Source organism: Grus americana, chromosome 3 (assembly GCF_028858705.1).
Source record: "Grus americana isolate bGruAme1 chromosome 3, bGruAme1.mat, whole genome shotgun sequence".
NCBI lineage: Eukaryota > Metazoa > Chordata > Aves > Gruiformes > Gruidae > Grus > Grus americana.
Window position 1 is genome coordinate 91,887,996 of NC_072854.1, and position 27,575 is coordinate 91,915,570.

A 27,575-nucleotide genomic window follows, 5' to 3' on the forward strand; every position below is an offset into this window, starting at 1 on the left:
TGAGCTAGAATTTCTGTTTGGAAAACGTGCTGTAGGGTGGATACAATCCAGGCCTGTAAAGCCGTGGCTGGCATGGAGAAGCCACTCCAATGTTCATCCACCCTTTGACGGCGAGGGAGTCACAGCCGAGACCCTGCGCACCGGCAGAGATGCTGCCCTCGCTCAGAGGCTCCTAAGTTAGAGAGGGAAGCAGGGATTTCACAGAAGTGAAACCCACTGCAGGCTACAAAACACAGGAACACCATGTCCCTCCCAGCTCGGAGGCTGGGGGAGCAGTCAGGGAGTTAGTATATGCATGTGCCACTCTTACCCTTTCTTGGTATCTGCTTTTACCCTCTGATGGAGACAAGCTTTTGAGACAGACCGGCCTCTGATTTGACCCAGGGTACCTGCCCTTACTTTGGCAAGGTTTGCATTTGTCCCAGTGCCGTGGTGAGGGTGCACAATTACACACGCTCATATGTCTTGTGAAGTACCAGCACGTGCCCTCGCAGCTGGTGGCTGAAGGTGGAGGCAGGCAGGATGCTGCCTGGGAGCCTGGTTCTCTGGACCCTGGCACAAGGTAGGAGGACCCCTGAGTGGCATGGTTAAGAGTTTAGGCATGCACATGAAATCTCAGGAAACGGGCGGTCTCAGAGCGTTTCCCATCTTCCAGCTGAGTCATGGCCATCAGGCTTCACATAACTTGCACACCCATGCTAGGCTTGTTCCCTGCCCACAGGTAAACCTCAATGGCCCCCAGATCAGCCTTCCTGCCGGGAGCGCTCTCGTGTTGTGCAGGGGGGGTGAGCGCATGTAGGGGACGGGGGAAGCCTGGGGAGGCATCTGGCCCTGCCCCTTCTTGGCCACCCTCGGAGGAGGTGCTGACGTTAATCCCTCCAAAGTGATCCTCTACAAGCGGCAGCAGGAGGACATGGGGTGCTTGTCATCAGGCCTGACGGCAGCCCCTTGTCTAGGAACTGGAAGGGCGGTGCTATGCTTGCTGTGGCGTAAAGGGCTTTTCTTGAAAGAGCTGGTGTTTCTGGGTATAAACCCATAGCTTGCCTACCCGGTATGATGAAATTGCTCTTGAGTGGGAAGCCAAGCATGCGCTGTGCTCACCTGCAGTGAAGGCAGCAGAAGCAGGAGAAAAGGCAATGCATGGGAAGGAAAAGGTAGGGACATCTCTGAAGCCCAGTGACAAACAGCTGTCCTGCAGTGCAAGTTTTTCTGCAGAGGTACGGTGGTTTTGGTGATGCCCTGCCATGGGCTCCCAGGGCTTGGCTGGCAATGGGACTGCGTGTGGCCCAATACCGCAGGTGTCACTTAGCGTCTGTCAAGGCTTTTGTGCAGCATGAATGGGCTATTAAAATTGTGTCATCCTTTGTTTGTACCTGCTCAGAGGCACTAGCCTGTGGTTTGTTAAGCCTACTCCTTGTTATCTTGTTCCTTCCGCTTACACATCGCTTCTGAGGGGATGAGACGGACCACTCTACGCCCAGCAACAAAATGGATGTCCTTACCTCAAGGCCCCACATCGCTCCTCCTTCCCCCTGTCCCATGGGCTGTGCAGCCATTGAGCTGGTGGCAGGGCTAAACATCAGGAGACTCCTCTGGGAGGTGGTTCGAGCTGTGCTGCGCCGGTCCTGTGGCTGGAGGGTGGCCTCTGTCCCCCGGTCCCTTACGGTAGGGCTGCTCTGGCCGGGTGGTAGCAGGGTTGCCACCTGTTGCTGGCGTTGGTTCGTGTGACCTTTTCTGTTTGTTGTAGGGTTGTTTGTAAGAGCCGGTGGCTGGACGCGTTTCCTGCTGTAATGAGTGCTGACCCGTGCGCCCTTTGGCAGGCACTGGCTCTTTGTGGAAAAAATTAGGAGGCACTTAGGGAAGTGAGACAGAAAACAAACAGAGCAGGCAGGAGGCTGCAGCTGGGCAGCCGGGCAGCGCCCACCGAGGAGGTCGGGCTCCTGACGCAGGGACGTGGGCGCTCTCTGGACGGAAGCAGGAGGTGGTTGAGAAAGCAGGGTGGTAGAGCAGCACGTAGCGTCCTGCCCTGGTACCCCCTGATCCCCCTCCGACTCCTCTCTACGAGCCCCGGCTCCTGCCGCCTCCTCCACAGCACCCTTCCCTTCCTTCCTTCCCTGGGCGCCTGGGCAGCGGGACTGGGCCGTGTGCCAGCTGTGGTACCCGACACCTCTTCTCCTCCTCCACGGATACCGCTAGACCCACATGGTCCAGCCCCCGTGACTTGAGCCGGGACCTGATGTTCACCCCCAAGAGCAGGGGGGTGCGAAAGGAGGGGGACACGCCACCTTCAAATACGCCAAACACGGGGCTCGTCCTAGCTCTGTCCTCCCCAGGTATGTCTGTGGGATTGGTCCCGGCTCCTGTTTCTTGGGACACTGATGTGACCTGGTGGGGGGCTGAGAGGGGGGCTGGGGGCTTGGCTGGGCAAGGGGCGGCATGTTGAGGGTTTGCTGGGGACCTGTGGGGGGAGCTGGGGTTCTCCCCAGCTGTTTGGGGGTGCGATCTGTTTGCTTGGGGACAAGCAGTGGCCCCAGCAGGGTTTCTGTGTGCAAGGGGGTGGCAGTTGTGCTTGCAGATCCCCCTGCTAATCCCATGTCAGGACTTGGGGTGTCTCCTGCCCCTGGAGGTGCTGGCAGGCTGCCGGGAGGGGATTTTGGGATGTTTTCTCTGGAAGGCCAGCTGGCTTACAAGGGCAAGGCAGGAGCTGTCATGCCCTTAGCTGTTTGCGTGGGAAGGCAGGAGAGCCATGCTGCAGGCGGCTCTGGTGTCATGGGGTGGCACCTGCCGGGTTGGTGGGGCTCTCGATCCATGCAGACATACCTGTCAGCCTCCTCTGGCTTTTCCAAGCAGCCAACAGGCTTCCCAAATCCCTCTCCACTTCCTGCTGGCTATGTTTTGGCTCCGTCATAGCTGTAGGCTCCCCAACCTGCAGGATCTCACCGGGGGAGGAGGCGAGCTGTGCCCAGAACCACGCGGGCACCTGCAACAAGGGACAGGCTCTGCTGCCTTTAACGCATGCCGGGGCTGGCAGGGACTACAGGTCCCAGCATGCTGCTTTCTGCCTGCCTCCTCCCACGCCCTACCTGGCAGGGTGCAGGCAGGGATGCTGTAGCCGGCAGCAGCGCGGGTCTGGCTGAGGGGCATGCCCTGGGGGGGCCGGGGGCTCAGCGCCAGGAGCCCTGCTGCAGATGAAGCCCTGGGAAAGGTGCCGGAGCACCTCATGCTGCGCCGCCTGGACTGGAAAAGGACAAGGCAGGCCTGCGGCTTCTCCAGGGCGGCTAATCCCACTCAGCCCCAGGAAGAGTGGCGGGGGGGCTGGGAATGTCCCTTCTCAGGGCTCCTGGGGCTGCGTCTTTGGGGCTGTCTGCGGGGAGAGCAGCGCCAGAGGGGTGGCAGGGGCCGGGCAGGTGGTGATGGGGGGAAAGGAGCAGTGGGTGCCGGGGAGGGGACAGCTGTGTCAGGGACGCCCTTGGCTTTCCAAGGTGACCCAGGAAAGGGGCTGCGAGAGCCCCAGGGAAGTGGGAATTGGAAATGTGGGGGATTGTGTGGTTCGGGCCAGAGAGGCTGCTGAATTAAATGTGTCTTTTGTGCCGCTGTGCCCCAGGCGTTGGAGGGAGGTGGGGAGGGCAGGGGGGCCGGACGCAGCCCGCTGCGCATATGCTTTGCTCACAGCCCCAGGATTGGGGGCAGAGAGCTGCAGGCTCACAAATCCGTTAAAAGCCTGCTGCAGAGCAGCTGGCACCGAGCAGCCCGGGCATCTCAGGAAAGCGGTTTCCCTTTCAGAGGGAAGGCTTGGTGTCCTCTGGCCAGCAGCATAAGGCTATGTGTCACAGGCCCTTGGCTGAAGGGCTCTGAGCCCCAGGGCTCCCAAGCTGCTGCGTTGTGCTCTCACCATTTGCCGGCTCTGTTTGGTCACGGTACTGTGGAACACTTAACACGGCAGCATGGCTGAGGGCTTAAAACCAGCACTGTCCCTGCTGGCCTGCGTCCGTCGCTTCCCCATAAAATCCTCTGTTTGCTTTCCAGACGGAGAGCAGCCACGTGACTTGGTGGGACCTGCACTGAACCTTGCCACACAAGATGACAGCAAGAGATGGGCCCCAAGATAGGTAACGCTGGGCTCTGGTGTAGGTGTGGGGGCATATGCAGGATACCAGGAGGTGAGGGAGAGCAAGGGGACCCAGCATCTGAGAGACCCCCTTTCCAGCATGCTCACTGGGCTACGGAGCTGTCCCTTCCCTGAGATGCTCTCTCCATCAGCTCTTCCTTAGCAAATGGGCTGTAAACAGTCCCTGGCGCTGGGACATGCCCGGGGAGCGTGACTCCCCTCCCATTGTGTCTGGGTGCCACGTGCCGAAGAGCAGCCGGCCTCCCCTTGCCTTCGTACCCTCCTGGGAAGGGCCTCCCACGGCCCCTCGGCAGCACCACATCTCCTCTGGCAGCCCAGGCTAGCAGGGGTTGTGGTGCAGGGGAAGGGGCAGGGACAGGGCAATAAATTTCGTCCTCCCTCCTCCTCCTGATGCCTCCAGCCATGGGGTTGGGGACAATCAGAAGCAATGCCTGTCCTCTGCCCTGCCCAGAATCCTGCTCCAAACCACTCTATCCCCTCCACAGGTACAAGGGTGTCTGGCTGATCTTCTTCATCCTCGGCCTGGGAACGCTGCTGCCATGGAATTTCTTCATGACTGCCAGGGAGGTGAGGGCTTCCCTCCTGCTGCTGCTGCCCATGACACTAATCGTCCCCTGTCACCTCTAGGGACCATGCTGTAGGTGTGGCAAGCACAGCACGGCACAGAGCCCCTGTGTTTGCACACAGGAGACAGAAGCATGGGTGACCTGCATGGGACAAGTGGCACTGAGGTGGCAGGAGGAGCCCTGGACTGGGCATGGGGCTGGAGAGGGGACAAGGGTGACCTGAGTGTGCTGGGGGGGGGGGAGACCTTGCAGCACCTCAGCCCCACCAGGCTCCTTCCCTCGCAGTATTTCATCAGCCGCCTTGCGGACCCTGAGGAGACAAGCCACTTCCTGAACGAGACTGGTGGGGCTGCCTTGCCCCCCTCCTACCTGCAGTCCATGTTTGACAACTTCATGACTCTCTGCGCCATGGTGCCCCTCCTCATCTTCACCTGCCTCAACTCCTTCATCCACCAGCGGTGAGCCTTGCCCCGTCCTTGTCCCTGCCAGCCCCCATAGGGTTGCCCAGCCTTGGCCAGTCTTCCTGCCCCAGCACTGGGCCAAGCCGCAGCCCGTTTAGTCAAGTCAAAGGCAAAACCACCAGTCTACTGTGCTGGGGCTTGGCTGAGATTCCTGTGGGAAAGCTTGGCCACAGCCTCACAGGCTTTTGGAGTGTGGGTTTTCCTCACTGAGACCCTCTCTTGCAGGATTCCCCAGCAGGTCCGCATCTCAGGCAGCCTGGTGGCCATCGGGCTGGTGTTTTTAGTCACTGCGATCATGGTGAAGGTTGCCATGGAGCCTCTTCCCTTCTTCATCTTTACCATGATCAGCATCGTCTTCATCAACTGTGCGTAAGGCAATGGGGGGAGGAAAGGGGCATAGCCCCATGGCTAGGACTGATCTCTCTAGGAGAAGAGCATGAGCCTCACTGCGGGACAGCCAAGGAGGAGGGGGACCTGCCTTGCCTTGCAGGGTGGGAGCCTTGGCTCCTCGCAGAGGTGCAGTCCACCCTTGCCTTTGGTTTCACATTTCTGCTCATCTTTCCCCTCTGCAGCCTTCGGCGCCATCCTCCAGAGCAGCCTCTTTGGGCTGGCAGGGCTCCTGCCTGCCAGCTACACAGCTCCCATCATGAGTGGGCAGGGCTTGGCGGGCACCTTTGCCGCTTTGGCGATGATTTTCAGTATTGCAGGTGAGTAATTGCTGCCCTACGGGTGCACTGCTGTCAGCAGGATCTGCTGGGGTCACACTGCAGGGTTGGGTGGGAGATGGCAGCAGGGCCTCGCTCCTCTCAGCCCTCGTCGTCTTCTTTTGTTCCCCCTGTATACTCCCTTCCTGTGCTCCCAGTTGGTGCCCAGCAACCTGAGAGCTACATTGGTTACTTCGCCACGGCCTGTGTGGTGATCTTGCTGGCAATCTTCTCCTACATCCTTCTGCCTCGCATGGTGAGACTTTGTTGTCCTGGTGGGGAAGGGTGTGGGGACATGGGACCTTTGCACATCACAGCACAAAGACTGCGGCCCACCAGCGCCCCAGCCTTGGCTCCTACCAGCCTCCACCTCCTGGGTCTGGGCAAGCTCTCCCCTGTCCCAAGGGAGCTCTCTGGGATACTTCCCAGCTCAGATACCCCAGTATCATTGGAGTACTGTGGAAATGAGCCCCTGGGTGAGCAGGAAAGCGTAAGTATCGTACGTAAGTGGAAGGGATACTTTGCCCGTATTGCATTTGCCCATATTGCCCGTATTTGCCCTGTTACCACACAGCCCCTGGCAGCCTTCTTTCCTCGTGCATGAATGAGTTCTCTGTGGCTGTCTCTCTGCAGGATTTCTTCCGATACTACTCCATGAAGGACAAGACAGAGTACCATGTGTACAATGCAGAGCTGGAGACCAAGAGAGACCTGATTAAGAAAGGTGAGGGGCTGAGAGGAGGAAGGAAAAAGAGGAAGAGTTCAGAGGAAGAATGAGACAGAAAGACTAAATTAGACCCCAGCTTTCTGGGGTGTGCTATGCCCTACTCATGTCTGTCCCTACAGATGAGCCCAATGGGATGGAGCAGAATAACTCAAAGATCATCCCTATCCACAATCCTGATGAGAAGCCCTCGGTCGTTGCTATTTTTAAGAAGGTCTGTGAATTGCCAGCAATCCCTGCCTTGCCCCTCACATCAGGGGATGGGCACGGGTGTAGGGGAGCATGGGGAGAGGAGACCAGCCCTGCACTGGTCTCTTGCCTTGTGTTTGGTACCAGCCTCTTTCTTTCATCTGCCTAGCTCTGGGTCATGGCTCTGTCTGTCTGCTTCGTCTTCACTGTCACCATCGGTGTCTTTCCTTCCATCACAGCTAAGGTGTCCACTGTCCTCGGAGAGGGAAACACATGGGGTAAGTGTGGCCCGGGATGGGGTGGGGAAGGAGGAAACTGGGAACAAGGTAAATGGGAGGAAAGAAAGTGAGGCTTGAAGTAGCAGGGGTGCCTGAGGACAAGAGGAGACCATTTCGCATGATGGTTTGTATGTGGACACCAGCCTGGCTGGGAGAGCATTCCAGCCCTTAGCGGGAAACCAGGAGGACCCAGACCTGAAAGACAGTCTCCATGCAATCGGCAGGAGTGCCTGGGGCACCCTGGGCTCATCAGTGACCTTCTCCCCCTTCTGCAGGTCTCTACTTCATCCCTGTCTCCTGCTTCCTGCTCTTTAATGTCTTCGACTGGACAGGACGGAGTCTCACCGCCCTCTTCACATGGGTAAACATGGGGCAGGGAACAAATGCCCAAGCACTCCTCCCCAGGCCCATCAGCCATGGCTGTCACTGGGGCTGCCATCCATGGCTTGGAGGAAGGAGGCGCAGAGCTGACTTTTAAGTCCTAAGCAGAGATTCACGGGTCAGAGCTGAGAACCACAGTGTTGTCCTGTCCTCCTCCCACCCCTCTTTCAGCATGGCTTGGATGAAGCTGCCTCCACTTCAGCCTCTTTGTAAACAAGCCTTCATTCCAGCTATGCAAACCGCAGGCAGGACAGCGGCAGGGAAAGAGGGTGAAAGACAGGGCAGCCCAAAATAAAACCTCTGGCCTCCACACAGGACACAACTGCTTTAAAGAGCCTTGTCCTGGGAGCAGGGCAGAGCCATGCCACGTGGGTCACAGAGCTTTCCCCTGCTGCATCCCCTTGCTCTCATCTCCCCTGCCTGGCTCAGAGCTGCTGGGGCCGAGTGATGGGAGCTGTGATGGGGGGGATGTGTGTGAGGAAGTGAGCTGTTCTGTCTGCATCTCTTCCTGCCCCTTCACCCACCCCCCAAGCGCTGTTTCCCCCTGTATTGTTCAGGCTGTTTATTTAGAGAAGCTCTGCAGCACCCCACGCCATGGGGTCTGTCCAGGCCTGGCTTCCCCGCAGCCTGGAGCTGCTTCTTCCCTGGCCATTGCTGCTGGCTGCCCTTGGCCTTGGCCAAGAGCCGTGTTGCCTGGTGTCCAGGCCACAGCCTCCGTGGTGGGATGACCCAGCAGGAGATGTTTCCAAAGCAAGGCTGTGTGGAAAGTCTGACTGCATGTGGTTTAGGTCTCATTTCCCTGGTTGGGGCCCCACTTGCTCCTTTTCTCCTCCTCGGGAGGAGAGGCTGCTGCTCTCACCAGTTTGCCCGCAGACATGGCAGCTGGCCTAACCTCAGCTTCCCCCTGTGCTCATGAGCTGCCAGCCCAGGCAGCTCCCAAGGCAGCTGTGGGTCTCTCCTGACCCCAGACCAGTAAGCCCTGTCATCTGCGACCCTGGCACCCCACTGAGGGGACCCCAGACGGAGCCAGGCACGACTCGTACAAGGGGCTGCCTCGGTCCCAGCTGCAGAGACAACACAGGGGGACGGTGCCTCCTTCCTCCCAGCCTCATGCATCCAGGGACTCTGCTAGGATCCGAGGAGGCTTTAATTCGGTCCGTGCCTTTCCCAGCACTGGCTGAAACAGCCCCGGTGTAATCCCCTTCACAGATTGCTGGATCTCGCCCCACTTGGCTGGGGGATGGCGTGGGAGGCTGAAGAGCTGGTTAAAGCCCTGTTTGCAGGCCCTGAGGTGCCAGAGGGGATTTACCTCAGCCAGCCTCATCCTGCTGCAGGATGAGATTGTGTGAGCGTGCACGAGGCTCTCCGCCCTGTCTGTTGTTTCCAGCAAGGGCTTAGCAGTTGCTCACAAGCCTAGCTCTAGTGCTGCTGCTTTCCAGGTCGGCTGGGATAGGACTTCAGGGTAGTAGTCAGACCTAGTAGGACCTCCTTACCACAGCAAGTGGTGATGCTGAGATTTGGTCTAGCAGAGGAAGTCTCTCAGCAATTCTGCCCTCTCCGTGGCTCCTCTGCAGCCCCGGCGCAGTAGGGACAGCCTATCTATAGCCCCTGCCAGCATGCCATGGCATGGGGAATGTCCACTTCTCAGCCGCTCAGTGACCTGTTTTTCTCCCAGCCTGGGAAGGACAGCTGCCTCCTGCCAGTGATGGTGGCCCTCCGTGTCATCTTTATCCCTCTGTTCATGCTGTGCAACGTGAAGCCCCGTGACTACCTGCCTGTCGTATTCTCTCATGACGCCTGGTACATCATCTTCATGATCTTCTTCTCCATCTCCAATGGCTACCTGGCCAGCCTTTGCATGTGCTTCGGGCCCAAGTGAGTATGAGCTGGGGACAGGGGAAGGGTTGGTTACACCCACAGATGTCAGCCCCAGCACAACTGGAGTCTGGCTCTGCCCAGCTCTGGTGTCTGCAGAAGGGGATGCAGGTGCAGAGGGGAATCGCCACACCACCTCAGGGAAGACAACACCAGTGTCCCTCATATCCTAGAGATGAGGCAGCTGTTTGGGCCCTGTTTCCCCCACCTACCATGCTGGGGAAGGGGCCCAACACAGCAGGGATTTGGAGGGGAGGGGAGCGAAGCATGGCGCAGCACTAATGGCAGGGTGAGCAGCCTTGCCCAGCACCAGAGCACAGGCAGCACGGGGAGCCCAGCTGGGGCAGGAGTCAGGGAGGGGTGTCCCTGGCACCAGGAGCTTCAGGGCAGCCTGCCTGATGGATGCACTTTTTCCACGAGCCCATAGTGTGGAGGCAGGCTCTTGGAGCCAAGGTGGATTTGCTCTTGCCATTCCTCTGCTGCAGAGGAGCACAGCATCTGGTCCTCTGTGGCTTCCTCCCGCTGCTCTGTTGAACTCACAGCAGGGCACGGGGCACGCGTCCCCAAGGATGGGTCTGACACCTGTTTCTCCCCTAGGAAAGTGCTTGCCCACGAAGCAGAGACAGCTGGAGCCGTCATGGCCTTTTTCCTGTCGCTGGGCTTGGCCCTGGGAGCTGCCATCTCCTTCCTGTTCCGAATTCTCATCTAGCAGAGGCACCTGGAGGGTGCAGGGACACCAAGAGATGGCTCCGCATCCTCCTCCAAGGCCCTGGACACCTCAGCGCTGTGGGGAAATAACACCTCACACCTGCCCCTGCCAAATCGCACTGCCACAGCAGATGTTACGCACAGGGACGGTTCCACTCCTGCAGGGTTGGCCTGGCTCCTGCCACGCTCAGCTGTGTGATGCCTTCAGGCCTACGTGCCTTCTCCTTCCCCATGCTGTGTGTCTGTGTAAGACCCCTGGGATCTCACAGAGGTCCAGCCACCTCCCACGCTGCGTAATTTCCCCAGCTCAAGGCCAAAAGCCATTCTCCACCTCTTTCTCTCTGACAGAGTTGAAGGCAGGTATCCAGTGTTACTCCCTTTCTTGCCCTTGGCCCCAAGGCACTTAGGGGCTTGCTCTCCTCTCCTTCCAGGGGGCCTAGAAACATCTCACGCCACTTCTGCTGGTGAGACTTGCAAATGGGGAGGAGAGCCCCAGCCAGCCTCACCATCCCTGCTGTCTGCCAGGCGCACTTTCCCCTGCGCAGCAGCAGCCCAGGGACATAGACATCCATGCCCCCCCCACCACCATGGCTAGGCTGAGGGAAAAGGTCTCCGCACCCTGCCTTCTCCCCCTCTCTTTGCCTTTGTTCCCTACTTTTTTTTTTTTTTTAATTTTTCCACTTTCTGCTCCCTGGCTGTGTGACAGCAGGTCCCACCATGGGCTGCAAGAGTAGGGGAGGCAACTCTTTTCCCACCCAGGCTGCCTTCCCTTCCCACCTGTGCTGCAAGGGGAGGCCTGATCTCTCCTTTGGCTTTCCCATCCCTTGTCTGTGTAAATGTGTCTGTACAGTTGCCATTTTCTATAAAACGATTGAAATGCCCTGTTGGGTATGTGTGTGTGTCTCCATCACCACAGGGGCGAGGGCTGCGGAGGGGGAAGAGGGCTGAAGGGAGCAGGCACCAGCATTTCCTGGGCATCCCCAGGTTCTCCCGTGGTGGTGAAGCGGTGTGTGTATTTTCTGCACGGACAAGCCAGTGGCTCTCCGCTACAGGGACACGGCCAGCAAGAGAAAGGGGTGCTACCCTCGGCACCCCGACAAGGGGATACACCTGCACATTTTGGGGTGCGGTGACCTGTGGCACACGCACCTGTGAGCTTTCCTTGTGCCTGGCAACGGCTGGAGTGCCACCTCCTGCTCCTGGGGGGGGGGGGGGGGGGGGAACTACACCACCCTGCCAGCGGGCCTCCACCCCGCACCTCGCCCCTCTGCTGCGCGCCTCCCCGGCCTCAAGTTGTAGGGCCAAGGTCCCTTCATCCCACCTCGGGGGAGCCGCAGCATGGACCTAGGACAGCGGGCACCCCTCCGGGGCTGTGCAGACCCTCGGTTCACCGACCCAGAGCCTCCGGCGGGAAAGAGCCCCGGAAGCACCACTGAGGGCGCCGCCCGTCACCCCTGTGGAAACCTCTGGAAGACGACGGTCGTACCACTTCGTACTCGCGACAGTGCTCCTCCGCCTCCGCCCGTGGGAAATAGTCCCGCGGCGGGGAGCCCCGGTCCCGAGCGGGCCCGGCAGCGGCATAGGGCTGAGAGTTGCGCGCCCGCCTCCACCATGGCCGCCGCCGTTAAACGGCAACGCCGATGGGCCCCACAGGGCGTTCTGCCGCCACGCCCGGGGAGGGAAGCGGCAGTGGGGCCGGCCCGTAGCGCGTCCAGTGGGGTAGACAGAGGAGGGTGGGGTAGGCAGGGATTGGCGGTGAGGTGTATTCATGAGGGTGGTGGGGACCACGAGGCTGCAGAGGGATCCGGGGCCGTTTTAAGGCGGAAGGAGACGGCGGGAGGCGCGACCCTCCCGTGCCTATAAAAGGCGGCCGGCGGAGGTTGTACTTCTTTTGCCGGTGTGTTACACGAGTGACGGTAAGGGCAGCGCGCCGGGTCGGGCCTGGTGCCCCCGCTGTTCCCCGGTGCTATCGTCCCGTGGTTGTTTTGCAGATGCCTGAGGAAGTGCAGCACGGGGAGGAAGATGTGGAGACTTTCGCCTTCCAGGCGGAGATCGCCCAGCTCATGTCGCTTATCATCAACACCTTCTACTCCAACAAGGAGATCTTCCTGCGGGAGCTCATCTCCAACGCTTCCGACGTGAGCCCGGGCCTTGGCTCGCCCCTGCGGGGGCGGCCTCCTTTCTCTGCCGGGGGGCTCGGGGGAGGCTGATGTCCCTCTGGGGGTACCCAGGGAGAGGCTGTCGCCCCGGGCGGCCCACAGAGCTTTTGCTGGGGGAGGGAGGCAGCTGTTAAGTAGGGAGGCTGTGGCAAGCATCACCCTCTCCCCTAGGCTCTGGATAAGATCCGTTATGAGAGCCTGACTGATCCTTCCAAGCTAGACAGCGGTAAGGACCTCAAGATCGACATAATCCCCAGCCCCCAGGACCGCACGCTCACTGTGGTGGACACTGGCATTGGGATGACAAAAGCGGATCTCATCAACAACCTAGGCACTATTGCCAAATCTGGTACCAAAGCCTTCATGGAAGCCCTGCAGGTGGGTTGCCTTTGGCTGCATGGGTTCCCTAGGGCCTGGGCCACAGGCTTTCACTGAGGTATAACCCCAGCCCTGCTGCCTTTCTTGCTGTGGGAGCCATTGGCCTACCTGAGTGTGCTTCCTCACCTCTCCAGCAGCAGGGAGGAGCTGAGGGTAGGGCTGGCTGCTTGTTGGTGCTTGCCCCTTTTTCTCTGCATGCTGACCCAGTTCTTTGCTGCTGTGAATCAGTTGCAGACATCTCCCCTCTCCTCACTAGTCCATTATGCTTTCTCTGCTTTCATAGGCTGGCGCAGACATCTCCATGATTGGGCAGTTTGGTGTGGGTTTCTATTCTGCCTATCTAGTGGCCGAGAAGGTTGTGGTCATTACCAAGCACAATGATGACGAGCAGTATGCTTGGGAGTCATCAGCTGGGGGCTCCTTCATTGTCCGGACTGACCATGGTACGTGTTGTACAAAACCAAGTGTATCTCTCTGCTAGAACCACCCGTTTTCCTGGTGCTCCCTAAAGCTGGCCTGCGTTATCAATCACCCTTGTTAATGTGAGGTGTCAAGTAACAGGCTCAGGAACTGGTCCCACTTGCTCTCTGCCTTTTAATACTCTGCCTTGAAACGCTAACGTTTCTCTCCCCACACCGTAGGTGAGCCTATTGGACGGGGCACCAAAGTCATCCTGTATTTGAAGGAGGACCAGACAGAGTACTTGGAGGAGCGGCGTGTCAAAGAGGTGGTGAAGAAGCACTCCCAGTTCATTGGCTACCCTATCACACTCTATGTACGTAAGGGAAGGACTCGGGAAAGCTGAAGGTGGGGTGGGTGGTGTTGGGAGCAGGAGTCCTGAAAAGGGCAGAGTATGGTCTGTTCCGTTCCCTTCTGTAGCTCGTGGCTGCTAGGTATTGAGCAGTGGTGCTCTCAGCTTCTGTGGTCAGAGGTGATTTGAGGCTGGGAGTTTATTAGAGGTGGTGGGTATCCAGCCATGCTTTTGCCCTTTGATCTTTGCAGCTGGAGGTCAACTAAACCAGCCATTGAAGGAGGAGGGGTTCCTGCACCTTGTCACATTTTCTCAGACACAGTTTTTGGTAGCATGAGCTGTGGAAGGACTCTGAGGGCTGGTTTCAGGAGAAGCCCTAGTTCCAGGTGTTGCATTTGTTGAGCCTTTTGTTACATCAGGAGGTCACACATTCCTCTCATCTGGAGCAAGAGAGTTCCTGGTAATGGTTGCAGCTAAACCTGGCTCTCGCTTGTCCCTTTCTCTACAGCTGGAGAAGGAACGTGAGAAAGAGATCAGTGATGATGAGGCAGAGGAGGAGAAAGATGAGAAGGAAGAGCCAGTGCCCAAAGATGAGGAGAAACCCAAGATCGAGGATATGGGCTCTGATGATGAGGAGGAGGGAGACAAAGGCAAGAAGAAAAAGACCAAGAAAATAAAGGAGAAATATATTGACCAGGAGGAGCTGAACAAGACTAAACCTATTTGGACCCGCAACCCTGATGACATCACCCAGGAGGAGTATGGCGAGTTCTACAAAAGCCTCACCAATGACTGGGAGGACCACCTGGCTGTCAAGGTGGGTGCTGGGCCACGCTGGGAGAGACAGAGGGCCCCTTTCCTGCCCATACCCAGGGCCACCACGTGGTTGTGTCTCAGTACAGGATCGAGGGCTCTCAGGCTACTCGGTAGTGCCACAGCCAGCACTGTGACTCCCGTGCAGGTGGTGGGGTTGGCAGTGCCAGCCTAGAAGCAGGACAGGAGGGTGTTGGGCCTCAGAGAAGCATGACTTCTCTGTCCAGGCCTGCTGGATGCCAGAGAGCCCTGGCACATAGGGGCAGTGGGGCTGAGGAGGGGGAAGTGCAGGCTGCTTGGATGCTAGAGACCCTGCTGTGCCCCCCTGCCAGCCCCAGTGCTGTGAGGAACAGCAGTTCAGCCTGCCCACAGCAGGTCATGGGGATAGGGGTAGCACCACAGCAGCTGTTCTTCCTTCCTGGCTCTGCAGCACTTTTCTGTGGAAGGGCAGCTGGAATTCAGGGCCCTGCTCTTCATCCCACGCCGTGCCCCTTTTGACCTCTTTGAGAACAAGAAGAAGAAGAATAACATTAAGCTGTATGTGAGGCGTGTCTTCATCATGGACAGCTGTGATGAGCTCATCCCTGAGTATCTAAGTAAGAGCCCCTTGCCTCAGCCTCTCAGTGCAGAGCTGGGACCCCCCCCCCCCCCCCCCCCCCCCAGCCTGTGGTACTGCTCCCAGTACAAAGCGGCTGGCCGAGACACTAGCTGGTGTGGGCACACAGCAGTCAGTGTCTTAGCACTTCTCCTCCTGTGGTGAAACTCAGAGCTCCTAACTCGACTCCTGTTTTCATTTCCCCTACTCAGACTTCATCCGGGGTGTTGTGGACTCGGAGGACCTACCTCTGAACATCTCTCGTGAGATGCTCCAGCAGAGCAAGATCCTCAAGGTGATCCGCAAAAACATTGTGAAGAAATGTTTGGAGCTCTTCTCCGAACTGGCAGAGGACAAAGAGAACTACAAGAAATTTTACGAGGCCTTTTCCAAGAATCTGAAGGTGAGAGCTGGGCACCCCGCACCTGGAGGAGGGAGGGGCCCCAACCTGTCTGCCTGAGGAGCAGTTTGTCCTTGTGCCAAGTCTTCTCTGTGTGGGTATTAGGATAGAGGGGGTCTCACAAGTTCCCCAGAGAGCCTTTGTGGGCAGCTGGCCCCTCTGGTTGCCCTAGGCCCAGGGCTCAAATGGTTAGGGAGTGGTCAGAGATGGCTGTGCCTCAGGGGCAGCCAAGTGCAGTGCATGCAAGTCCCATCCTGGAAACTTCATGCATCTCTTCTGCCCCCAGCTGGGCATCCATGAGGACTCGACCAACCGAAAGCGCCTTTCAGAGCTGCTGCGTTACCACACATCCCAGTCAGGCGATGAGGTGACTTCGCTTTCAGAGTATGTGTCCCGTATGAAGGAGACCCAGAAGAGTATCTACTACATCACAGGTGAGCCAGAGCTCCTCTGTGCCCTAGTGAAGTGGAGGCAGGCTACCTGCCTACCAGCCCTAACTTAAAGCAAACTTTTCCACGTAGGTCCTGCTGCCTTTAGCAAGCCCTCCCTGCTGAATCACAGCCCATCCCTTGGGGCTGTGGAAAGATCACCAGGCCTAGAGCCCTAGCTGCAGCCAGGTTTATGCTAGGGGCTCTGAGTGACTGGTGCTGTTTGTAGTGTTGTAACCAGCTCTCACATCTTGGTGACATCTCCTTTCTACACCCAGGGGAGAGTAAGGAGCAGGTTGCCAACTCAGCCTTTGTGGAGCGTGTGCGGAAGCGTGGCTTTGAGGTGGTGTACATGACGGAGCCCATTGACGAGTACTGCGTGCAGCAGCTCAAGGAGTTTGATGGCAAGACTCTGGTATCAGTTACCAAGGAGGGGCTGGAGCTGCCTGAGGATGAGGAGGAGAAAAAGAAGATGGAGGAGAGCAAGGCCAAGTTTGAGACTCTTTGCAAACTCATGAAGGAAATCCTGGACAAGAAGGTGGAGAAGGTAAGATGGGCAGGGAGCTCAGCCTGGGGCTGTGTCCTGGGCTGGAGGGAGGAGGGCTGGGCCCTCCACAATGCAGGCAAGGCCCCCAGCTCAATGCATGCCTCTCATCTCCTGCAGAGGAGCCGCTAAAGGAGACTGGAGGTCCCAGCATGCACTGCACCATCTTGCTCTAAGCAGCCAGGCTGCAGATGAGGGGCACTGACCCAAATACGTGCATTGATGGGAGAGGGTAAGTGTGGGAAACAAGCAGTGGGTGCTGAAGGTGCTGGCTGAGCTGTCCAAACTCATCTATGCAGCAGTCCTGGAACTGCTTGGAGGATCTCTGCTTGCTTTGGGTTGTCCCCAGGTGAACCTGGGGCAAAGACCCAGGGTATCACGTGCGCTGCCGCTGGGCCCGGTCCAGGGTGTATGTGGACCTTGCTCAGCTAACCCTTGGCTACATTGGCAGGTAACTATCTCAAACCGGTTGGTTTCATCTCCTTGCTGCATCGTTACCAGCACCTATGGTTGGACAGCCAACATGGAGCGCATCATGAAGGCTCAGGCGCTGCGGGACAACTCTACCATGGGCTATATGATGGCCAAGAAGCACCTGGAGATCAACCCTGACCACCCAATCGTGGAAACCCTCCGCCAGAAGGCTGATGCTGACAAGAATGACAAAGCTGTCAAAGACCTGGTGGTGCTACTTTTTGAAACTGCTCTGCTGTCCTCTGGTTTCTCCCTGGAAGATCCCCAGACCCACTCCAACCGCATCTACAGGATGATCAAACTGGGGCTTGGTAGGTGTCCATGCAGCTTCTTGGGCTTGGAGCAGGTCCTGAAGCAGATAAGCTGGGCAGGCTAGCATGTAACTGTCTTGGGGCAGGGGGGAGGTCAGTAAGGGAGCCATGCTGTTGTGATGTGCAGAACTGGCCATGTAAGGTGGCTAAGGGCAAGTGGAAACATGGAACAAGGTACTTTAGGAGGCCTCAGGGCTCTGAGTGGATTGTCCTGTCCTCAGTGAGGCCAGGAGCCACCACCAAGCTGCTCAGATGAACTGAGGGTTTTCAGTTTTTCACCGTCAATGTAAAAAACTCTGCCATGGGAGATGTGACCTACCTGGTGAAACAGCTTGTGCTTGCACCCAACTTATTTCTCCAAGCTGGCTTTTTTAGGCAAAAATGTAAATGAAGAGGTGCTGTGGCTTGGCATAACTACTGGATGCTAATAGCCCTGTCTCTTGGGCTGCGGGCAGGAGTCACCCTTTGCTCTGGGAGAGGCCATTCATCTGGGATCACTTGGTGTCACTTGGAGGCCTCACCTCTTCCTTTCCTCCTCTCTCCCAGGCATTGATGAAGATGAGGTGACTGCAGAGGAGCCCAGTGCAGCTGTCCCTGATGAAATCCCCCCTCTGGAGGGAGATGAAGATGCATCCCACATGGAAGAGGTAGACTAAAGTAGGAGGAAGCCTCTTCCCTCACCTGTGAGGCTTCTGCTCCACCTCATGTCTGCTTAGGATGGGGTTTGCTCCCACCAGCTGCTACTGACTCCTTGGTGGTGTCTCTTTTTTGGATTGAGTTGGGTTTTTTTTTTTTTTTAGCAGGGGCAGGAGGGCATGATTCCTTGTTTGTCAGTAGTGATTCAGGCAGCCCAAGGCCTGTCTCTTCTGTGTCTTTCTGCTTGTGTAGGAACAGCTGTTGGGGAGTGGAGGTGAGGAGGCATCAGGTTTCCCCTCTCTCTCCTGCCATGGGGTCTCCTGTGTTCCCAGTAGGCATCAAACACTGCCCTTGCTCTGAGCTGCTGCCTCGCCAAACCCCCAGGGTAGGATATTGTATTTCAGTTGGCTTGGTTATTTTTTGTTTGATTATTTTTCTGTTGTTCTACTGGAATTAAAGTATCAAAGAATGTGGTTTACACAGTGGGGTCCCTTCTGTTTCATGTCTACCATACAGAGGAAAGAGTCTCAGCCTGTGTCTGAGGGTACCAGGCCACTGGTCTCTCCCCTGCCCTGACTGGTTTTCAGAGCCCTGCTTTAGCTGATCTCTACCCCTTCCCTGCCCAGCCACCATGGGGTGGGTTGGAGAAACACACGGCCTGCTGTGCAGGTGGGGTCATCTCCAGCAGGCAGTAGTTGTCCACCCAGAGCACGGTATGCCCTGCAGCCTGGGAATAAACCTTTCCAATCTGCTCATATCAGCTGGGCAAGTGGTGCCAGGACCCGAGTCTGCACTGCTGCTGGCTGGTCTGATCTGAGCATCCCTGGGGGAGGGAGCTGTGGCAGGAGCCATCTGCCCGTTCCTGTGCAGAGGAGGGAGTGGAATGACAGCTCAGGACTGTACTCAAGCTGTTTCTCTTCAGTTCTTAGGCCAAACAGCTCTTGCTCTGTGCTTTAGACTTCAGCCTGTCTTTTTTGGGCTTCTGCAGCCCTGGGGGGTTTAGCAGTATCTGGCCACCCCCTGGATTTTGCCTGTGTCCCAGATGACAGAGAAGCCTGGGGCATCACCTCTGATTCATATGCCTCTCGCACACCCTGTGAGCGGGGTTTGTCACCCTTGGCCACAGTGGCCCCTGGGGTTTGACAGGGGAAAGTGACACCAACATCAAGTTCTCCTGCAGGCCGCTTGCCAGCAGCCACAGGCAGAAAATGGTGTGGGCTTTAGCCAGTATCCATCTTCATCAGGGAGGGAGGAGGCAGAGACTGCTGGAGTCCCTCGTTGCACACCAAGGCACTGCCAGTGTTGCACACCAGTGTGGCAGCTGTTTAGGTGCAGGCTGCTGGGGCAGTGCTGGAGCTGAGCTAGCAAATGTCTCCAGGGTGGTTTTCTTTCCCTGAGACAGGAGAAAAAAAATTGTTTAAAAGTAAGATTTCTCTCTGGATAGGGAGGTTTTGCTAAATAATTGGTAAAGTCAATTCTTTTTAACTTAAAATGGTTTGGGTTTTTTTTCATTAATTTTTTCTTTAAATCTATGTTTAAATTAGAAAAAGGATCCCATTCCCAACCTGGCAGACAACCTTTTTTTTTTTTTTTTTGACCAAAGGGAAAAAACAAAATCTATTCCATTTTCTGATGGCAGCAGATGGTGGGGGCAGACATTTGGGCGAATTTGTGGGGGAAAGATAAACAGCTGTGAGGCTGCATGGGTACTTTAAAGAGCTCAGAGCTAGAAAAGCAGCACAAGTAAAACTCTGCTGGAGAGTCAAGTGCTCTGAAGCCTGGACTGTGCTCAGCACCAGATCTGTTACCCCTGCAGGCTCAGCTAACTCAGGACTGTGAAAAGCAGCTCCTGTCCCTAGTCCCCTCCTGTCTCTCCTGTAGCCTCTCCCGAGTCTCTGCTTTCTCTGTTAGTCCAAGGTCTGTCTCTGACCCCAGACCTCACCATGACCAGATCGCCTAGGCCTGCAGACAAGGTTCTTCACCAGGTCTCCCATAGGTACCAGGGGGATGTACCATCCGCACCCCAGGCCTCCCCTGGCTCTGATGTGGGGCCTGTGGAGCTGGTGTTTGGTGCAGACGCACCCTGTAAAAGATGGGCTCCTCTGGGGCTTTGCTACAGCACTGGTAGCCCTGGCTGGCAAGTGCTCAGGAGGTCTCTGTGCTATCTCTATCTAGCTATGCAGCCTGCAGCTATAACATCAGGCCTGCCCAACCTGCACTGTGCAGGGAACCCAGGAGCCAAACCAGATTTAGGCTAACAGCTCCTCTACCTGCTGCCCACCAGCATAAGCAGAGGTCCAAATCCGGCTATGCTCCTCAGTTGTGTGTGCAAGGATCTTGTTCTCAGCAGCTGTCAGGGTCCAACCCTGGCTGATACCTGACTTTGCTGTCCCACAGACTCGGGGCACAGGGAGGGTTGGGAACTCTCTTCCCTCTGTGCACGTATGTAGGTAAAAAAATAAAAACATTTACCTCAAGGGCACTATATGCAGCATATTTTTAATTTAATAAAATAAAAAGAGAAAAAAGTTGCCTTTCAAAAGTACCAAAACCTGCTGACTTGACAGTCAGGTTGTGTTGAGGAGAAAAAGGTTAACCAGTAAAACCCAGGCTCCTGGGGAAGAGCAGCTTCCACTGCTCTGTCCCCTGCTACCTGAGGAGCAGGTGCCCACTTGCTCCATCCCCTGCTGCCCATGGAGCAGGATCAAGGCACTGCAAGCAGGCTCTGCCCCAACTCTCAGCCCTCCAGACACAGGTGGGGCTCTGGCCCCAGGAAAGCCAGGGCTGATGCCTCCAGTTGGCAGGAAGAAGAGGGACTATTTGTGCTTCTCTGAATGGCAACTACAAAGCCCAGAAAGTGTGGCACTGAGACACCCCAAGGCGATGCTGGGGCTTCTGGGCAGCGCAGCCTTTGGCCTGTGACAACAGCAGATGTAACCAAAAAGCAACCTAAAACTCAGCAAGCCTTGGGAACTGTACCGGCCAGCCTCAGTCTCTGCATTAAAAAAATCAGCCTGGGCCGAGGAGAGCAAAAAAAAAAGTATCTCAGAGCAGGGACAAGGAACTGATAAAACCAAATGGGGAGGTACTGGCTTTCACTGCAGAGTGCCCTCCCAGAGCAGATCCCAGGCCTGGGGTAGGACAGGCTGGGAACTCTTCCCTTAGTTGTGCCTGCCTTACCTGGAGCACTTCCTGGGAGGGAGGGCTGAGAAGCTCCCCCACCTTGGGACAGGGTCAGCTTAGGACTTGCCTCACATGGAAGTGTTTCAAAAAGAAAGCTAGTGTTTTGCTTGCCCTTTCCTCCTGTTGAGCTCTGTAGCAGTGACAGAAATGGAGGAGCATTTGCCGGAGGCAAGATGGTGCCAGGGAAAAAGAAAAAAGTTCCCTTGTTCATCAATGACTTCGGAGAGAAGCCCTGAAACAGAGGTGGGGCAGGAGTACCAGCAGCCCCATGCTGGTTTCCCTCTAGTATGCGAGCCCCCAGGCCCGTGCCTTGGGTGGAAGTCTTTGACCCATTAAGGCAAACGGAAAGGTTTGGAGCTGTGGCAGCCCAGAGCATTCCCTGGGCTTGTTCCAGCCCCTTTCCCAGGAAAAGCAGGTGGAAAAGTGAGTCACTGGTCCAGCCTATCCATACACCACCTGCTCCTCAGCAGGTTCTGAGAAATCAAGCAAATGCCCCCAAGTGGAGGCAGGGCAGCAGGCACGGCTTAAATGCCACGGCCCTAGCTCCTTAGACCTTTTGTACAGGGGTCTCGCCTGGTGGGAGCTTCTTACTGCGCTTCTTCATGCGGCTGCGGGCGTAGACGCGGAGGAAGAGGGCCATGAAGACAACAGCTACGCCCAGCCCACCCACAACAGTGACAGTGTGCCCATAGATGAGGCAGGAGAGGAGGATGGCAAAGGCCTGGCGAAGTGTCATGATGATGGTGAAGACAGCTGCCCCAAACTGGTTGATGGTATAGAAGATGAAGAGCTGGCCGCAGGCGGAGCACACCGAGAGCAGCACAGCGTGGGCTGTGAACTCTGAGTGGCGGGCCATGAAGCGTAATGACTCCAGCAAGGCACCCTGCTCCAAGAGTGAGCCCACCGTGAAAAGGCAGGAGAAGACATTGACGCCAAACATCATTTGCACGGGAGACATCTTGTAGGTGAAGAGGGCATCCTGCCAGTTGGAGGTGAAGCTGTCGAAGATTATGTAGCCAGCCAGGAGGACTACGCCTGAGAAAGTGGTGACAGTGGACACGTGCCTGTTGGGAGCACTGGAGAGCAGGAACATGCTGACCCCCACGGAGATGAGGGCAGCAGTCAGGTACTCCCAGTACTCGTAACTCTTGCGCGACACCAGTTTTCCCATCATCATCACTGGGATCACTTTGGAGGCCTTGGCCAGCACTTGGGTGGGGAAGCTGATGTATTTGAGTGCTTCATACTGGCACCAGCTGCTAAGGATGTTGGAGAGGGAGGCAAAAGAGTATTTGTACATAGGAGCCCCATGGCGCGGCTGCTTGGTCAGGGCGCAGTACAGACCAGCCACTGTGAAGGCCAGGATGCGGTTCATGAACACTAGGAACTGGGAGTCCTTGAACTTCTCACCAGGGTCTGTTTCGGTGGCACCATACGTTCTTGTCATCACACGCTCCTGGAGGACACCCCATGTGAGGTAGGAGACCTGTGAAGCAGGAGGAGCACAGGGAGAGTCAGGGCCCACAACAGCAGCTGCAAGCAACCCCAAGAAGAACAGACCCCAGGAGATCCTTGCTTGCCCCAGTGTTGCCTCATCCCTGAGACAGGTACCCAAGGGAACCCACTGTCCCGTGTGGTTACAACCAGGAACATCCTGTCCCAAACAAAACCTGCTCAGTATACAGCCTCTTCAAGTGGAGAGAAGCCCACAAAGCAAACATCCTGGTGTACAGCAAGCAGTTATGCTTTAAACTGCCTGTTGAACCAGACGGACAGGCTTGGGGAACGTTACTGATGCGCTACTGTGGTTTTGGTGCCAGCTCCCTGCGGCAGGTCCTGGCAGTTTTCCCAGTGGCCTCTGCATTGGTTTTCACTTCCAACTCCCCAGGACCAGTTCTTCCATCCACATCAATTCTAGTTTCAAACCCAGCAGATGAAATTGTCCTCCAGGGATGATCACTGTTCTGGCTGTCACCTTCATTACTTCTGACGCAACAGTACTGAGCCCCTCCCAGAAGTAACAGACTTCCTCTCACCACACATCCCCTCCCAAGAAAGTGAGGCACAGAGAGATGGAAGGACTTCTTGGTGACCTGCAGCAAGTCTGAATGGGTTGGGATAGTAGGCCAGAGAGTGGGTGTCTTCTGCTGTCTGCGGGATGTGTGGGTTTTTCTGTCACAATGCCCACATTTCTATTTTTAGCCCTCACAGACCCAAAAAGCTGCCCTCAGGCTATAGCTAAGACTTAGGGAAACTAAGATTAAAAACTCCTGTATATCTGTAGCCACATTCAGTATTTCTCTCAAGTATTTGAATCCAATCCATCAAGGCAGGACGCATCAGCCCCAGAAGGTGACCCAAAGGGGAGAGCCTGGGAGATAAGAGGGCTCAAACTATCTGCTGCTCTGACATGAGGGCCAGAACAAAAGCAGCTCTAACGATCTGCTGAATCACAGAATTTTCTCTATCCATGGCTGTAGAGGACTGTAATGAGACGGACAGGAGGTCCCAAGCCAGATGACACCACCTAAATGGACCTCCACAGCCCTTAGAGGTGACACAGCTGCTCTGGTGGACCATCCTGGTTGAGAGGCTCTGTGCCAGCCTCCAACCCTGCCCCAATCAAGGACAGCAGCACATCCTTGGTCTTCAAGGAACTGACGGCCACAAACCCACTGCCCACCTCCTCCTCCTAGAGTGGGATGGCCATGCACACACACACAGGGCCCCTACCTGTAGGCCAGCAGCGCAGAAGAGCAGCTTGAAGACCTGTCGGGCTGTAGAGGACTCTGTGGGCTCTGCTCGGGGTGGCAGGGAGCCATCTTCCTGGTGTACAGACTTCACCTCAGAGCCGAACACGCACGATTTGATGACAGGGAAGCAAATGCCTCGGCCTGAAGAGAACATAGAGGCAGTATTAACCACAGCCTGGGCACCACAAGCCACACCAGCTTGCGAGGTGAAGCCTCCCTCCTTACCAGCCTCTGCATCTTCTGGTGCAGGTGCCTTGGAGAAATTTGTTTCAGGGTAGCACCCAGCCAGCTGGGATGCAGCTCTGTGAGCAGCTCAGGCCTGGTTTGACAAAGCAGGCTGAGGAAACGACCTGTCAGCGTGGAATGGGACTGACCAAAAGGGTGTGGAAAGCTTAAAGGAAGGCAGGATGTGGAAGAGAAGCTCCTGCCCTTACCTGTCTCCAGGTAATTCCTTCTCTTGAAGTACTGGATGAGAAGGTATCCCGGCACCACAATACTCGCATAGCCAGCAGCATTAACAAAGAAACGGAAGAGCCAGAAGTCCCCCCACGAGTCCTGCAGGGCAGGGGGGATCTCTTCACCAGTAGCCATGGTAGGGAAGGAAGCCAGCACGAGGGGAAGGCAAAATCTGTGGGGAGACAAAGAGGCAGGCGGTTGGCAACCGCCACACCGCCAGCTCCACTCCGCATGTTTGTGCAACCTGCCACCCAGCCTGGTCCCCACCGGCAGGCAGCACCCAGGACCCACAACAGTGATGATGGCAGCATGCAGAGTAGGAAAAGCCCTCTGGATTTGACGAGCACATGCCAGACATGTTTGCTTCTGTTAAGGATATTTGCTCTGGCTTAGGAACACGTGGACTTTGATTTCCAGGATTGGAGAGAACTTTTCAGTACTGTTGTAACCACCTGGTTTTGACAACACCCTTAGTCCAAATGCAAGGAGCAACTCGCACCTCACCTTTTTAGATTAAACTTTAGTGCGGCTCCTGGGTGGAAAAAGAAAAGGTCATTGAATGGAAAAAGCAACTCCTACATAGCAGCTCATGTTTCAAGCCTGTGGCCAGAGCAGCCTTCCTCTGAGAGCAAAAGGTTCAGAGCTTCCCCCTCCGGCTGCATCAGCTGAGTGGAGGAGAGCCCGGGAGGGCTCAGGCTGCCAGCCTCCCCCCGCTCCCCATGCAGCTCTGTAAGGGAGCGTGCCAAGGCATTCCCCACAGCTCAGAGGAAATTACCAGGGCTCACCTGCTTGGTGAGACACAGCCAGAGAGCAAGGCTGGGAAAGAACTTTCCTACCAGCTGGCTGGTTGGGATTTTACCAGGACTACCTGAGAAGGTAGCTGATGCTTCAGCTATGGCCCAAGGCGGTGACCTAGCCAGCTTTAAAACAGCTTTAATACTCCCTGAAGGAGTTTCTCTGTCCACTGTACCCTCCCTCAGAGGCAAGCCTGTGATATTCAGGGGCCACACAAAGAATGAGAGCACCAGGTACACAACAAAATGAACAAGCTGGCAAGGACTTCCTACACCCAAGGCCACCTGCCTCCTCCCCTCGCACAGCAAGCTGCTGCTTCCAGCACCAGGGTAGGAGGTTTCCTTGGTCCATGCTCCATCCCTGCCTCAGTCTCTTCCGTACAAAATGCCTCCCAATTGCCTTGGGGGCCAGGTGAGGGTGCTGTGTGGCTGACACCATAAACACGCACCAGAAGCTCTGGACTCTTGTGATGGAAAGGGACAGGGATGTTAATCTCCTATCCCTCAAAAACAACTGAGTCAAGGGAATTTAGGCCCTATTTAGGGGTGTACCTGGCCCAAATATAATATAGCTGTGACCTCTGGTAGCACTCACATGGAACTCATAGACTTACAAACAGAGCTTTAAAGGCAAGAAAGTCCCCTGCCATTTCATGTACAAGCCCTCCCCACCAACTTCTTGTTCCCTTGGGAAAAGCCTGAGGGGCTTTTCTTATCCTCAGTTGCTGTGGCCAGGACCCTGGAGTCCAACAACCTGACCTAAGCAGAGGCTGTGTTTCACCCTGAAATCTCCCCTCTGTGACTTGAAGGACCCAGAAATTCCCAGCCCAGGGAGAAGTACAAACAGCTGGGGGTGGGTTTCTGTGCCTGCTCCCTATTCCACCCCCCTCCCAGTAGAAAAGGCAGTTTGACACCTCCACCCTTGTCCTGTCTCCTGCTGCAGGGTCATCATTGCAGGTTGCACAGGTGCTGCAGGATGCAAGAACAAGGCTTGGTGCAGGCACCTGGGGCTGAAGCTGCCCCCAGGGTTTGCCCATATTAAGTAACCCTGGTTGATCGCTGCAGCCCTCTTGCTGGGGAGAGGGGCAGAAATGCCGTTTGCTTTTGCAGAAGTCAGATATAAACGGCAGGGTCGGTTGCTACACTCATGGGCCACGTCTCCCTTCAGCCTGACAGAAACCAAAAGCCAGCCAGCTCTGTTCAGCACGACTGCGCCTGTGGTTACCCCTGCTGGCCCCCTCAGCGCTGCCACAGGAGGAGAACCAGCACTGCTCTCCCACAGCGACCATGAAGAGGAGGCTATGGAGGGACAATGGCTGTCTCTATGCCTGCGCTAGCAATTCCCAGGCCCTGAGAGCTGACTCAGTGCCGCAGGCCCTGCCCTCCCCACTGAGGCTCAGACGGAACAGGGATGCCAGTGTTACAGGTAGAAGGGGGGGGGGCTGTGCAGAGCAAGCAGGCGGCACGCTGAGGCATGAAAGGAGCCTTAGTCTGGGGCCTGCAGAACAGCCAGGGCGCCGACACGACAGACTCGGCTACTGTTCCCTGCCGCACAGGAGAGGCAGCTCTCAAATGCACTGCTCCAGAGCCGAGATGGGCCACAGCCCTCTGCCTGTGATGCAGAATTTGGGTCCCGGGCCAGAGATCTGAAAAAAATTCCTGCCTGCAGCCCAGCTACTCTCCAGCCCATCTCTAGCACCTTGAAGGGCTGAGGTCAAATGCAAGCATGGAGCTAAGAAGTCCATGGCCCCCCATTAAACATCTCAGGATCTTACATCTCCTCCCTGTCCCTGCCCCGGGCCGCAGGGATAGCCTGCCACTGTCCCCCCGGGGCCAACCGCCACCTCTGCCAGGGGCTGCTAGCAGGGGCAGCCGGGCTCCCGGATCCACCCCGGCCGGCCGCAGGGGCACCCTCCGCGCCCCCCGCCGCGGGCAGGGCCTGGCAGGCCCCGGGGGTCCCCGGGCGAGGGAAAAGCGTGCGGGGAGCCCGCTTACCGCCCGAGGGCTTTTCTGCCCCGAGGTTCCGGGCGCCAGCGGCCTCTGCCCAGGGCGGGCCCAGGAGCGGGGAGAGGCAGCGCTCAGCCTGGTACGGGGCGAGCGGGGCCCCGGGGGCGCCACTCCGCCCGGCGGCCACGTCCGCAGAGAGCGGGCCGGCAGCGCGACGCGGCCCTCGCCCACCCCTGCCGAGCGGAGCAGCTGCCGCCCCCGGCCCAACCGGCCCTCCGCGCCCACCACCCGCCCCGGCCCCACTACCCACCTGCGGCCCGGCCCCGGCCCCGGCCCCGGCCGGCTCCCCTCGGCTCCGCTCCCGGCGGCGGCGGCGGCGGCGGAACTCCCGCCCGGTGGCGCCCTACAGCGCCCCCTGCCGCTGCGGAGGGGCCGCGGTACCCGCGCCAGGCCCCGGCTGCGCTGAGCCCCCACATGTCAGTATCCCTTCCCCCCGCGCCGGAGCGGAAAATACTGAGTCAGTGAGGGGAAGTCACCGGCCCGAGGACGCACCGGTTCCAGGCCGAGTACCAGGAGAGCCAGGCCCGGCCCTCGCCGCCCCCACCGCTTCGGTTCCGGACACGCTAAACCTACGCTTGCCGCTCAGCTCTAGCCAAGCCTGATGCAGGGAAAAAACCCGCTTGCGGTGCAGAAGCCCTTGACATTCATCCCTCCGTCCCAGGCCTCCCCCCGTCCCTGCTGCGGAGCTCGGGGCCGCCGCCGAGCGCCCAGCCCTCCCCCGGCACACACCGCAGCCGCTCCCAGCGCCCGGGGGCTGCGGGGCAGGCTGAGGCCTTCTCCAGCCCCGGCCCCACGCTCCCCCAGCCCCGCACCCCGCATCCCGGCCCCAGGCAAGGCTGCAGGGCTGGCTGCGGCCACCAGGTGGCCACCGAGTAATA

The 27,575-nt window shown here is 57.3% G+C and overlaps 2 protein-coding genes across 4 annotated transcripts; one reads left to right on the top strand and one right to left on the bottom strand.

The window, feature by feature from the left end:
* The first annotated feature begins 1,796 nt into the window (after positions 1–1,796).
* Positions 1,797–18,494, top strand: HSP90AB1 (heat shock protein 90 alpha family class B member 1). Of its 2 annotated transcripts, XM_054822759.1 has the most exons (22): positions 1,797–2,333; positions 4,027–4,109; positions 4,615–4,696; positions 4,981–5,153; positions 5,382–5,521; positions 5,729–5,863; positions 6,019–6,116; positions 6,494–6,584; positions 6,707–6,798; positions 6,943–7,051; positions 7,327–7,412; positions 12,007–12,153; positions 12,346–12,552; positions 12,836–12,995; positions 13,194–13,327; positions 13,812–14,120; positions 14,547–14,712; positions 14,924–15,114; positions 15,398–15,545; positions 15,818–16,086; positions 16,535–16,868; positions 17,415–18,492. In XM_054822759.1, exons 2-22 carry the CDS (start codon positions 4,081–4,083, stop codon positions 17,522–17,524), a joined length of 3,210 nt encoding a protein of 1,069 aa, XP_054678734.1. In that variant the 5' UTR covers positions 1,797–2,333; positions 4,027–4,080; the 3' UTR covers positions 17,525–18,492. The 2 variants fall into 2 exon arrangements, with proteins under 2 accessions (XP_054678734.1, XP_054678733.1); XM_054822758.1 differs by lacking the exons at positions 1,797–2,333; positions 4,027–4,109; positions 4,615–4,696; ... (6 more) ...; positions 6,943–7,051; positions 7,327–7,412 and adding an exon at positions 11,759–11,931 and having other exon boundaries at positions 17,415–18,494.
* Positions 18,495–19,982: 1,488 nt separating this feature from the next.
* On the bottom strand, positions 19,983–27,167 carry SLC35B2 (solute carrier family 35 member B2). Of its 2 annotated transcripts, none has more exons than XM_054822760.1 (4): positions 26,948–27,167; positions 23,875–24,068; positions 23,421–23,581; positions 19,983–22,173 (listed from the first exon to the last, which is right to left on the bottom strand). In XM_054822760.1, the coding sequence occupies exons 2-4, from the start codon at positions 24,029–24,031 to the stop codon at positions 21,235–21,237; spliced, it is 1,257 nt and encodes a 418-aa protein (XP_054678735.1). In that variant the 5' UTR covers positions 24,032–24,068; positions 26,948–27,167; the 3' UTR covers positions 19,983–21,234. The 2 variants fall into 2 exon arrangements, with proteins under 2 accessions (XP_054678735.1, XP_054678736.1); XM_054822761.1 differs by lacking the exon at positions 26,948–27,167 and adding an exon at positions 24,964–25,949.
* Positions 27,168–27,575: the final 408 nt, after the last annotated feature.

Coding starts and splice junctions, on each gene's coding strand:
- HSP90AB1 (XM_054822759.1), top strand. CDS start 4,081: ATGACAGCAAGAGATGGGCCCCAAGATAG. Junction 13,328..13,811: donor GCTACCCTATCACACTCTAT/GTACGTAAGGGA, acceptor CTTTCTCTACAG/CTGGAGAAGGAACGTGAGAA. Junction 16,087..16,534: donor TGGACAAGAAGGTGGAGAAG/GTAAGATGGGCA, acceptor CTACATTGGCAG/GTAACTATCTCAAACCGGTT.
- SLC35B2 (XM_054822761.1), bottom strand. CDS start 25,049: ATGGAGCATGGACCAAGGAAACCTCCTACCCTGGTGCTGGAAGCAGCA. Junction 24,069..24,963: donor GGAGGCAGGTGGCCTTGGGT/GTAGGAAGTCCT, acceptor GTCTCCCCACAG/ATTTTGCCTTCCCCTCGTGC. Junction 23,582..23,874: donor AAGGAATTACCTGGAGACAG/GTAAGGGCAGGA, acceptor TGTTCTCTTCAG/GCCGAGGCATTTGCTTCCCT.